This window comes from Balaenoptera physalus (genome assembly GCF_965194825.1).
Source record: "Balaenoptera physalus genome assembly, chromosome: 12".
NCBI lineage: Eukaryota > Metazoa > Chordata > Mammalia > Artiodactyla > Balaenopteridae > Balaenoptera > Balaenoptera physalus.
The window spans coordinates 91755675-91768940 of NC_138897.1; the positions used below are offsets into that span (position 1 = coordinate 91755675).

General features: G+C 54.7%; 1 protein-coding gene across 2 annotated transcripts in view; it reads left to right on the top strand.

Annotated features, from left to right (window-relative positions):
- Positions 1 to 13266, top strand: part of TMEM132B (transmembrane protein 132B) — a 416404-nt gene that overhangs the window by 25528 nt on the left and 377610 nt on the right. Inside the window, exon 1 of one of the 2 annotated variants that reach the window (XM_082418221.1) lies at positions 2007 to 2429. The exons of the other annotated variant lie outside the window; for it this stretch is intronic. Within the exon in view, the coding sequence (XP_082274347.1) occupies positions 2363 to 2429 (67 nt within the window). The 5' untranslated portion in view covers positions 2007 to 2362. Of the gene's footprint in view, positions 1 to 2006; positions 2430 to 13266 lie in introns of those variants that run through there. 2 annotated transcript variants of the gene reach the window in all.

The window sequence follows — 13266 nt, forward strand, 5'->3', positions numbered from 1 at the left end:
CCATCACCCCACACGGGCCTGGCACACAGTAGGTGCTCCACTCAGCAAATACTTATGAATGAGTAAGTGGGAAAGAGAAGAGGTGGCTTTGGCAGCTGGGCACGCAGGATCCCAAGAAAGGCCTGGCAGCATCTCAGGGGAGACGGTCACAGAGAGGGGACAGGCGGGCCCTGTGCAAGGCCACCCCAGGCCCAAGGAGACCGCCCACCGTCCAGCCTGTCATGTGGCTCTCCCTGCATCCCAGGCTCTGAGCCCAAAGGGGGCTCAGCCAGGGCATGGGTTCCTTGCATAGGGAGTCTATTAGCTGCATGGGGAAAATCCCTTTATGTCTCGCGATCAGCCTCAGGTGGGCCTGAGACTGGCCACCTGCCCCTAGCTGTTTCTTCGTTCTTTTATCTAGCAAGAGCTGAGTACCGCCTCTGCTAATGAGCTTGTCTGTACTAATGAAGCAGATGCCCTGTCTGCGCCCCCCCTCGCCCCCCAATCTCTCCTTGCCAGCTGGGAGGTGCAGAGGATTGTTCTGATGTGCACGCTGGGCCCACAGAGGAAAACTAGATACATAATAATAATGACCATCATGATGAGAATGATAATGTGGACAGCGGATCCCTTTACATGAGCTCTTACTTCATAGGTCAGGGGCTTTAGATACGTGTTCTAGGACACCAGGCAGATGCTGCAATGGCTTCCATTTCTCAGATGGGGAGACGGAGGCTGGGGAGGTTAAATGACTCCCTCCAGGGCACAGCTAGAGTGGCAGAGCCGGGATTCTCTGCCAACACTCCATGACTCTGAAGTCTTCCCCAAATTTGTCTTTGCATCACTCTCTGTACACTGCCTTATTGACTGTTTGCAAAGAGTTTGACCCACTTTTTTCACGGAAAACCGAGACTCTGGAGCCAGTGGTTGTTGTGATGGGGCTGGGGACAGAGCAAAGACTCCGACGCAGGTGGACCCCTCCCCCCGCCAGGCCCCCGCTCTTCCGGCTGTGGGGCAACTTTCAAGGCATCTGAGGCCTGCGGGCGGTGTCCGCACGTGCGCCCAGCATGCTTCATCCATTTTGTTTCGCTCCCGTGGCCTAGCCCGGGTTGGGGGTTGGGACGCCCGGGGGAGCGGGGGGGGGGGGAATCTAGGACTTCCGGAAAACGGGTACTGTGGCCCCCGCCGAGGCCCTGCCCCTGGGCTGAAGGAATCCGACCACCCGGTCCCCATCCCCGCCTCCGCTACACCCCCGCGCGGTCGCTGTTTGACCCCGCGCCGGGAACTCGTTCCGGGGACCGCTCTGGCCCGCGCCCCTCCCTCCGCGCGCTCTTAGGGACTGCGAGAAATGGGCAGGCGTGGCCTCTCGCTCGGGTAAAGAAGGGCCCCCGAGGGTCTCCGCTTCTCGCCACCCGTGGGGCGCCATCCCTGAGGCGCCATCGGTCTCGCTCAGGACCCCTGACCGCGCCCAGCCGGCGCACCCAGCCCCGATCCTAGGGCTCTGTAGGAACTCCTCAGGTAGCCCCCGACTGCCGGAGGCCACCCCTGCCCTCCCCTCCCCACAGGCACCCCCAAGCTGTGCCAGATGTATCCCAGGACCTCTGGGCTGCGCTCCGTCTCCCGGTCCCCGTCCCCCGCAGACACCGACCCTCCAGACGCCGCTGCCCCATTCCGAGGACCCTCCCCGTCTCCCTCATCCCGCGACCTTGGGAACTCCCGCCTACGGCCCGAACGCGCCCGGATCTGTCCGCACTTTGCCCAGTAGGCCATCCGTCCGGCCGCCCCTGTCCCCGCCAACGCCCTGACCACCCCCGCAGGGCTCCCCGGGCCTCTGCGGCCAGGCGCCCTCCCCCGGGGACGCCGGGAAGTGGCACGTCCCGCCGCCTATCGCCGGGCGGCCGCCTGGTGCCCCGTCTCCCGGCGGCGGGCCCCTCCCCCGGCCTCCCCGGCCCCTCCCCCCGCCCGCCTCGCCTCCCTCCTCCCCGGCGCTCGCGCGCTCGCTCACTCTCTCGCCGGCTCGAGGGGCGGCCAGCAGCTGGCGCGGGCAGAGGCGGCGGCGGCGGCGCGACCGGGATGGGACGGGCGCCCGGGCGCGGGAGCCGCGGCGGCGGCGGCGGCGGCGGGGGCCGAGCAAGTCGGGCCAAGTGCGGGGCCGCCGGCCAGGGCGCCAGGCGCTGAGCCCCCGCGGCCCCCGGCTCCCCGGCCGCGCACGGCCGAGCCCGAGAGAGCGCGCTGAGGCGCAGCCCGGGAAGCGCCGCCAGCGCCGGCCGCCTGCGACTGGGGAAGAGCGGCGCCCTGGGAGCGAGCCATGCCCGGCGCCCGACCGTAGCCGCGGGGGCCGCTCCCGGGAGCCGCGGGCCGGGCCCACCGCGCGCAGAGGACCATGCCGCCCCCGGGCCGGGCGCCGCCGCTCGGGCTCCTGCTGGCGCTGACGGCGCTCCGGTGCCCAGGTAACGCGCGTCCCCGGTCCCCATCCCCGACCCCTGCCGCCGCGCATAAAGTTGGCTCCCGCACGGGGCGGCCACCTCCTTCTCAAGTCCCCGGTAGCTGGCGTCTCCCGGACTTGCACAGATCTGGGGAGACTCTGGGAACCCAGGGGTCTCCAGCCCGTACCCCTTTGCCCAACGCGAGAGCCCGCCCGCCTTCCTCCCCAAACCCCCAGCTCCCCTGCGGATCCGTTCAGGGCGCAAGGGGGGCAACCGGCCGGGTGCGCTCAGCCTCACCAGGCGGGTTCCAGGAACCGAGTCCCCTCCCCGCCCCGCCTTGGGGCAGCGTCCCCCCAGGACGCGGTTCCCGCGCAGGTTTTGCGGTGGCAGGGAGTCGGTGGGCCCCTTCTGCCGGTTTCCTGATGCCCGCGGACGCACCGCCGGCTTTCCCAGGACACCTGCGGGGCCCCACCTTGAGGTCGTCTCGGTCGGAGCCATCTGGCTGGTCCGCAGCCCCTCCCCACCCTCCTGCTTTTACATCCCCGCGGAAGGTGCCCCCTCCCCAGGTGGCCTCCCCTTGGCTGCTGCGTAGCCCGCTGATCGCCTCCTGCAAACGCGGGCTGCCCCAGCGCCCCGACCCTAGGGCGGCCAGGCAGTTCAGGGCGCGCAGGGCCGCCTGGAACGTGGTGCTGGCCAGAGCCATTGCTTGGGTACCGTGGAGCCGGGCTCCCCGCTGACACCGGCGCAGCTGTCGCCGAAACCTAGTGAGTGGGAAAGGCAAAATAGTCAGGTATTTTGGGTCTCCGCTGGAGTTTGGAAAGCTTTCTACCACCTTGGTGTGGCTACATGTTGGTCCTAGAGGACGTGTATCCTAAAATGCCAGTTCCTCCCCTCCTCCCACCCCAAGCCGCGGAGAAAATTCTAAAGGCTCAGAGGAACCGGGAACAGTCACCAGCAACATTCATGTGCATTTGGAGAGCTCGGTTCTCCAAACCTGTTAACATCAGGACCCGTGATTTGGGAGCAGGTAGCTGTTGCTTGAGAAGATTCTTCTCATCTTCTTAATAAACAAACCACACAGCCACCCAGAACGCAGCAGCAAAATACAACTGTAACTTTTCAGCTTTAACTGTCTTGGAGGGTTGCAGTTAGTAGCAAACCTTGTATGCCAACTTAATGTGTGATGTATTTGCTTGGAAAAAGTAAATATTGTTTTCCTTCGAGATGCCCTTAAGTGACCCAAAATATTTAATAAAACCTTCCACTCGGAGAAAGCCTTTTGTCAGAGACATCCATGGGCATTCAGCTTTGGCTCAATTTAGAGAGCGGTGTTGGGCTTGACGTGGATGAATCTTTAATCTGCTTGGCTAATAAGCAGCTCTGATAGCTGTTTTGCTCTCCGCGTTGCTGGGGTCGAGGCTGTTTCCTCTTAGCTGAAGCCCTGGAGCCCGTTCCCCAAAGTGCACAGTCCCTCGGACCGGAAAATCGCAGTTTTGTCTTGATTTTGTCCCTGCACGGGGGGGGGGGGGGGGGTCAGTGCTCCTAAGTGAATTTCAGAAATCTCTCAGAGAAGCTGCCTGCCTAGTGCTGTGTTAAGGGAACATGTTGAACCCTCCGTTTCCCCCTTCCCTAGCAACAGAAGAGCTTGTGCCTGGCTCTGGGCGGCCCAGTCCTGGTTGGGAAGGTATGCCACCCCGGAAACCTGGTGCTGGCCCAGCTCCCGAGTCTCCCTGGAGGGGGGGGGGTCTCAGCTGGGCAGCTCATTCTGGCAGGTGCTGCTAGAGCAGAGCCCCCAGTGCCGTCGCCAGGTCCTTGCGAGCACATGTAAGCCTTTCACCGGTCCCCACCAGGGACACAAAGAGACGACAGTTTGATAACTCTATATTTAGCACCAGTTAGGAGAGCTGGGGGAAAAAAAAAACAGGGCTGAAATTCCTGAAAGGTACTTAACTGCCTGCCGTTGGTTGAAAGGTTCGGAGGAATTAGCTAGAGCATCCTTCAGAGCTGGTTGGATTTTCTGGATAATTTCTGGCATGATTTCCCGACCACGTTTGGCTGAGGCTCCCGGAGAGGGGCTGGAAGAGTTCAGAGGCGAGGAAGGACGCGATCTCTCCCCCATCACACACAAGGACTGTCTGCTTTGTGCCCCCTCCCCCCTCCCGCGTGGGTAGCTGCCATGGTAAAGAGTGTGGTGGGTGTATTTCTTTCAGCCTTGCAAGCGCTTAAACATATGGAACTGTACTTGGTAAGAGTCAGCACAAATCCCCCAGCTTAGTGACTAGGGGGCCCCTATTATTCAAGCCACTTTTGTGCCTGCTATGGCTTTGCAAATTAGCGGCTCTGTTACTGTCCCTGCTGGGGAAAATGGACGCGCCTTGCTCCATTGACCCATTATGCTCAAGGTCTGTAAAGTCAGGGTGGGCGGAGAGCCCCCGACAGAGGGTCCTTGTGAGTGGCAGAGCCTGCTAGTTGGAGGGAGGGGGGAGACTTTGGCTTCAAGGCAGAGACGCTCTTAGCCGTGCCTGGCACCTTGGCGTGGTGTGTGGTATATTTCTTTCTCGTTACAACAGTGATGTGTGTGTGGGGTGCCCATGGGTGGTGTTTCTTTTCAGAGAGGTGGCACTGGGGTTGGCGGGGAGCCGTGTACTAATGCTGTCGCCTCCCCCCGGGTGATTTAATGGCCGGACCATGGAGGTTCCCAGAGTAAATCATTTCGTCCCTGCCCCGCCCCCGCCCTGGATGCAGGGAACTTGGGAGGCATCAGGCTTCTGCATGAGCTGCGATGCTTGAAGCCAGTAATGAGCGTGGTGGTTGCCATGGTCCAAGGGAGCACAAGAAACCCCTCGCTTGTGGGTGGGTGTGAAGTCAGGGAGGGTGGTCTCTGGGTCGGCAAAGCCCTTGCAGCGGCCTTGTGCCCCCTGCATTGTGTGCAGATGGGCACCTCCTTTCTTCTCTTCTGGCTCAGAAATTGAATGGGGATGGAGAGGGTGCATTTCCCTTCGAAGCGATGGGATTCAGCAGATGCATCACCTCCCATCACCATGGGGAGACGGAGGCACCCTGGCATGAGAGGCAGCATCATGGGGTGGTCGTGGTACCACCACCTCTTCCCCAGAGTAAATGAGTGGACTTGGAGAGCAAGAAGTGTCTTAAAGCATCTCCTCCAACAGCTCCCCCTGCAGGTGGCAGAGGAGACTCGGGCATGGGAAGTGACTCGCTCAGGGTCACACCGTGAATTGGTGTCAGACTGGGGCTTGTGGCTCCCACAATTTCTCTGTTTTTTAAAAACTCCTTGCCCAGGACTTTCTCACCCTGCACAGTGGAGCCTTTCTGGTCAAGGAGTTCTACCGTCTGGTCCTTTAGAGGACTGTGACTTCATTTAAGGAGCCCAAGGTCAAGAGACAGACAGCCGCTGGGGGTGGCTAAAATAGCAAACGTCAACTCAGAGAGGCAGGTAGCAAATCATCACGATGATGATGATGATGATGATGATGATGGTGATGTGATGGTGATGATGATGGTGGTGATGGTGATGATGGTGATGATGATGGTGATGGTGATGGTGGTGATGATGATGGTGGTGATGGTGATGATGGTGGTGATGGTGATGGTGGTGATGGTGATGGTGATGGTGGTGATGATGATGATGATGGTGGTGATGGTGATGATGGTGGTGATGGTGATGATGGTGATGGTGATGGTGGTGATGGTGATGATGATGATGATGATGATGGTGGTGATGGTGAGGGTGATGGTGATGGTGATGATGATGGTGGTGATGGTGATGGTGATGATGGTGATGGGATGATGGTGATGGTGATGGTGATGATGGTGATGATGATGGTGATGGGTGATGATGGTGGTGATGGTGATGATGATGGTGGTGATGGTGATGATGGTGGTGATGGTGATGATGGTGATGGTGATGATGGTGATGATGATGGTGATGGTGATGGTGATGATGATGGTGGTGATGGTGGTGTTGATGGTGATGGTGATGGTGATGATGGTGGTGATGGTGATGATGGTGGTGATGGTGATGGTGGTGATGGTGATGGTGGTGATGGTGATGATGATGGTGATCGTGATCGTGATGGTGATGGTGATGATGATGTTGATGATGATGATGATGGTGATGATGATGGTGATGATTATGGTGGTGATGGTGATGGTGATGATGATGGTGATGATGGTGATGATTATGGTGGTGATGATGATGTTGATGATGATGATGATGATGATGATGGTGATGATGGTGATGGTGATCATGATGGTGATGATGATGATGATGATGATGATGATGATGGTGATGATTATGGTGATGATGGTGATGGGATGGTGATGGTGATGGTGATGGTGATGGTGATGGTGGTGGTGATGATGATGGTGGTGATGGTGATGGTGATGATGGTGATGGGATGGTGATGGTGATGGTGATGGTGGTGATGGTGATGGTGATGGTGATGATGGTGATGGGATGATGGTGATGATGATGGTGATGTGATGATGATGGTGATGATGGTGATGGGATGATGGGGTGATGATGGACACGCATGCTTCTGAAGTCGCTCCCTGTGTTGTGGGCACCGTCGCAGGCATTTCCTCATATGAACGGGGTGAAATACTCACCACTCTGGCAAATGGACACCCTCAGTATTCACAGTTTACAGATGAGGATATTGAGGTCCCGAGATGCCAAGTAACTTGCCTGAGGTCACACAGGGTCAGGATTCCAGCCCAGGCGCTGGTCTGTGCCTTACACACCACCTCACACAGCCAGATTCCCCTCCACCGCCTCGCGCAGAACTGTGTGGACAGACTCCTGGACAAGCCAGACTGACATTCCAAGGTGGTGGGTGGTTATTGAGTCCCTTTCACTGCCTTTCTGCTCTCTCTCTGCAGCAGATACACCTATTAATGCGAGCTAAGGTTTCCAGCCATAGAAATCAAACAGATTGGAGTCAGCTCTGCAGGCAACTAGGAATCCTTTGAGTTCTGTGCCCTCGAGGGATTAGACGGTTACGTTGAAGGGTGAGACTTTGACAGGCAGACACCCCCTCCTTTCCATTTGGTCTCCTGCGCTGGCTCTCCCACGTCAGTGAGGCTCAGAATCAAAAGCAACACTGCAAGTAGCCCCGATCTACGCGTACCGGGCGTTCTAAGCCCTTTGCTGGTTTTACTTCGTTCAGTCCTCAGTGGCTCCCGTGGGGTGCGGACTTCTGTTTGCCCCATTTTACAGATGAGGAAACTGAGGCCCAGAGAGGTGCCATGACCTGTCAAGGTCACACAGCCACAAAGGGATGGGCCGTGGATGTGAACACACCGTGTAACCGTCTCAGAGTCAGGGCTCTTTGCTGCTCTTTGCCTTCTCTACGTTTGTAGGCACTGAGTTTTGTGGGCAGCTTATGGATTCTGAGACTAATTTGGGCCCAGGGACGTGTTTCAAGTTGGGGGCAGAGCTGGGTCTTTTTTGAGAAACCGTCTTGGGGAATTTTGTCCCCTCTAAAGTCAGCTTGGAGTCCAGGGGTGCATCGGCAAGGAGGGGTTTGGTGTTTTTTTTGGTCCCAAATATTGTTTTATTAACACTTGATGTTTTCTAGGATTTAATTTATTTAATTATTTTTGGCTGCATTGCGTCTTTGTTGCTGCATGCGGGCTTTCTCTAGTGCGGCGATCGGGGGCTACTCTTCTTTGCAGTGCACGGGCTTCTCGTTGCAGTGGCTTCTCGTCGCGGAGCTTGGGCTCTAGGCACGTGCGCTTCAGTAGTTGCAGCACGCAGGCTCAGTAGTTGTGGCTCGCGGGCTCTAGAGCGCAGGCTCAGTAGTTGTGGTGCACGGACTTAGTTGCTCTGCAGCATGTGGGATCTTCCCGGACCAGGGCTCGAACCCGTGTCCCCTGCTTTGGCAGGCGGATTCTTAACCACTGCACCCCCAGGGAAGCCCCAGTAGTACATAACTTTTTTTAATTTAAATTTAAATTTTTAAATTGAAGTATAGTTGATTTACAATGTTGTGTTAGTTTCAGATGTACAGCAAAGTTGTACCGTATATGTATATGGTGTATATATGTATATTCTTTTTCAGATTCTTTTCCCTTACAGGTTATTACAAAATATTGAGTATAGTTCCCTCTGCTATACAGTAGGTCCTTGTTGGTTATCTATTTTATGTATAGTAGTGTGTATCTGCTAATCCCAAACTCCTAATTTATCCCTCCCCTTCACCCCATTCCCCTTTAGTAACCACAAGTTTGTTTGCTATGTCTGTGGGTCTATTTCTGTTTTATAAATAAGTTCATTTGTATCATTTTTTAAAAGATTCCACATATAAATGATATCATATGATATTTGTCTTTCTCTGTCTGGCTTGCTTCACTTAGTATGATCATCTCTAGGTCCATCCAGGGCTTGGCGTTTTGGGAAATTGAGCCGATGTGGAAGGCTGCTGGCTGCCTTTGGGACATGTCTGGCTTGAGGGCTTCTCAGTTGCCAACATTTAAAAAGTGGGAGATGTCAATATCACCATCCAGGTTTCTGGCTTATCTTGAGAAATTGGGAGATCTGATCTAACCCCTTCTAGCCCCTTGGCCTCTCCAAGACTCAGTTTCCCCATCTGTAGAATGGGCCCTGCCATAGTCCATCCAGGCAGCTATAACAAAGTACCACAGGCTGGGTAGATTATAAACAACAGACATTTATTTCTTACCGTTCTGGAGGCTGGGAAGTCCAAGATCATGGCGCCAGCATGGTTACATTCTGATGAGAACCCTCTTCCTGGTTCATAGATGCCCGTCTTCCCATTGTGTCCTCACTCGGTGGAAGGGATGAGGGAGCTCTCTGGGGCCTCTTTTATAAAGGCACTGATCCCATCATGAGACTCCATCCTCATGACCTAATCATCTCCCAAAGGCCCCACCTCCTAACATCATCACATTGGGGGTCACCTTTCCACTTATGAATTTTGGAGGGACACAAGCATTCAGTCTACAGCAGGCCCTGACCCACTGCTGATCTCATCACAAGGTTGGGAGACACCAGCAGGGTGACGACGGGGGTGAGAGGGGTGCTGTCCTGCTGGGCCTGCGGTGTCTCAGGAGGGAGGACAGGCAGGAAGGGAGGGGCTGATGAGGTCTTCTCGGCATCAGTCAGACCTGTGAAGAGAAGGATAATGGCCCCTCCGCTGCCTACCAAGTGGTTTCTCACTTCAGGATTTCCCTGGATTCTTCCCTCTCACCCAGGGAGAGGTTAAGGGCTCCGATGTATTCCCAGATGGGAGCACCGAGATTCAGAGGAGCTCAGGGACTTGCTCAAGGCAACACAGGCCGTAAGTAGCAGGGCGGGGTCTCCTCCCCAAAGTCTCTGACTCCTGTCTCCCCTGCCCCTAAGGCACCTCCTTGTCCTGGAGTTTTGCTTCAGTTTCCCCGCCCTCAGTCTTAGGTGCCTGTGACCTCAGGGGCTTGCATTATAGGGCAAGTTTGGTGTGACAGAGCGAGGGATAAGAAGCCAGCAAATACATAAGCAGGAAAGTCTCAGACAGTAATTTACGCTCTTCATACTCAATACAAAGCAATCTGATGGGGAGGGTCTAGGTGATCCAGGAAGACTTCTTGGAGAAGGTGGCCTTTATCTTATCTGAGACCTAAATGTGATCAGACCAGAGCCAGCCCAGAGAAGGGTGTCCCAGGCAGGAGGAATTCGAATTCTTGCAAGGTTCTTTGCACAGTGCCTGGCACACAGCATGTGATCAAGAGATCCCAGCTCACTCACTCACTCACTCATTCATTCATTCATTCATTCATTCAAGAGGCATGTATTAATCAACGCTCAGCACTAGGGACACAGCAGGGAACAGAAGAGACATATCCCCCATTCTGAGGAGCTGTCGTTCTGGCAGAGCGAGACAATCATAGAACAATGGAAAAACAAATACATAATTTAATGTCAGGGGGTGATAGCGCTACCGGGAGAAATAAAGCAGGGTCACTCGTCACTTTTATTCTCCATCTGGGTGCTTGTTTTGCATCCTCCTGGAAACTCAGGGGCAGGATAGACCCCTGGTGCCCCATCTCTGCCAAGGGAAGGCGGGAAAGGAGCCCAGGTTCTTTGGAGTGGAATTCCATCATCTTCTCTTGTTCATCTCGCCTGGGGCCGCAGTCGGTGTGTGCAGAACTCCCCCCCCCACCCCGCGCCCCCGACACGTGACTCCTGAACTGATCAATACCGTCTCCTTATGTTTCGGTCCCAAAATAGTTACATAAAAAAAATCAGTAGAGTCCAGTTGGATTTGCTATTTTATTACTGAGGGGGATGGAGCGTCTAGAATTGCCTGGCGCTTCTGAGCCCGGCTGTTTTGCGGTGTTAACCTAAATTAACCTGTTGGGGGACCTAACTCACCGTGGCTGCGCTTCGGAGCCCAGGATTCAGCGCCTCGGAAGGGTGACTCGGTAAATACTGCATCTCTGATGTCTGCTTTGTGCTTGGAATGCCTCCCACCAGGGCTCTTAGTGCATCGGAGCAAATGGACACATAAAAATACTGCTGTGGCTGCAGCCCTGGCTCGCGGGGCTGACTCTGTGGGCCTGCCGGAGGGTCCTGGTTTTCTTCCCAGAACTCTGGAGTGCCGGACTGGCCCTGCCCGGTCTCCTGGCTCTCGGAATCCGTGGCTCCCTTTGTTTGCCCGGTTCTCTCCGTGCTGCGTACTTGTCGATGGGTTTGTATCCTTGGTTTGCTGTGTTCCTCTGCGTTTGTGCCATCTGCTGCCGCAGGCTCTCCCGGGTGAGCTGGTGGGGCCAGGTGAGCGGGGGTGGGAGCCCCGGGGCAGAGGGCTGAGGGTGCTGTGGCAAGTGAAGCCGTGGCCCGGTGGGAGGGGACCTTGTTCTCCTGCAGTCTGCTCCGAAGACGGCACGGGGAGAGGAAGGGGCGGGGCATGGTGTAGATGGAAAATGTTGTTTTGTCAGGAAAAAGGTGTTTCTAGGGTGGCAGTGCAGCGGAACTTTCCAGGCCAGTGGAGAGCCGCTGGCTGCCTGTGGGCCATATCTGGTCTGCAGGCTTCTCTTGTTAGTTACCGGCATCTAAAAAGTGGGAGATGTCAGTATCCAGGTTTCTGGCTTCTCTCAACAAATTGGAAGATCTGGGAGCGCTGGTGTGGCTCCTTGATCTCTCTGAGACTCAGTTTCCCCATCTGTAAAACGGACCCTGCATCCCCTGCTGCTGATCTTCGAAACCTCATCCCACTCTGCTTCCTTCCTTCATTCTGCGTTAGTTCGTTGACACGTGTTTTCTTGTGCACCTGTGCTGTGACAGGCATTGTACTTGGAGCTGGTGATACAGCAGGAACAAGACAGGCAAAGGCCCCTGTCCTTGTGGGGTTAGCGTTAAGGTGCAGGGAGATAGAGACTGAAATAGCTAAATAACTAAAATATACTGTTTATTAAGTGGTCATAAGTGCTTTGGAGGAACATGAAGTGGGGGAGCAGACAGGGAGTGCTGGGGAGGGATGTTCTGCCATTTTAAATAGCAGGTGTCACTCAGAAAGGTGACATTTGAGCAAAGACCTAAAGAGGTGAGGGAGCCAGCCAGGGGGCTATCGGAGAGAAGAGCGTTCCAAGCAGAGGGAATAGCCAGTGCAAAGGCCCTGAGGTGGGAAGGTGCTTGGCAGGTTCACGGACAGAAAGGAGACCAGTGAGGCTGGGCTGAGTAGTAGATGAGGTTAGGGACCAGAGCCTGATAAGGACTGTGGCTTTTGCTCCGCGTGAGGTGGGAGCCATTGGCAGGCTTGAGCAGAGGAGATGGTGCTCTCACTCATGGGAGCAGAAGCAGGGAGAGCCCCACGGGGCTACTCAGTAGTCCAGGCAGGGATGCTGGTGGCTTGGGTCAGAGTGGCAGCTGGAGAGGAGGTGAGAAGTGGTGAGATTTGGGATGTAGTTTGAAAGTTGCGCTGTGGGGTTTGATGATTGATAGATTTGTTCAATAAATATTTATCGGGAGCCAACTATATGCCTACCCCTGTATTGATTTGGGGGCCAAATCAATATTTGTTAGTGGTGGAATTAGCAAACAGAACTTATACCTGTGAGTTGGATTTTTGCCTTTTATGTGCTCTTCCCAACAGCTCTAGGGAGAAGGCTGGGATGGATGAGCCCGTTTTTCTGCATCTGTGAGATGGACATAAAGACATCATTAAGGAGAGTAAAGTCAAGAGGATCCAATGAGACAATAGATGCAAATGCTTCTTAGCAAGTGCCCAGCACATACTAAGTGGTCAATAAATGGGGGCAATTATTAATAATGTTGGTAGGACAGTTGAGGAAACCAGGGCTCAGATGTGCTATTTGCCCCTGGAAATATATGGAGGAGGAGGTTGGATCTGAGCTGTGACCTATCACATTTAGCTTGGGGTTCATTTTTCTTGCTGGAACCACTAATATTCTAAGAAAAAAATTCTTCCTGTCTTCATGATGTGATTATTCTGGCATAATTTATTATTGTTAGGTTGCCAGTGCAGGTGTACTTGCTTTATTTAGTAGATGTGTAGGTGAAAAGTTGTGTGTCAATCAAATTCTATTTTCTCCATCCAATTCCACAACAGTTGAGAGATGTGTAAATTCCATCTGACCCTGGCCTTGGCTCCTGTGTTGTTGCTTGTTATTTTCTGTACCCATTAAATAGGGCATCACCAGGCTATGTCCATGGACCAAATCCGGCCCTCGACCTGTTTGTGTAAATAAAGTTTTATTGCAACACAGCTATGCCTGTTTGTTTACTTATTGTCTATGGGTGCTTTCTCACAACAAGGGTAGGGATGGGTAGTTGTGACAGATCCTATGGCCTGCAAAGCCTAAATAAATTACCTACTATCTGGCT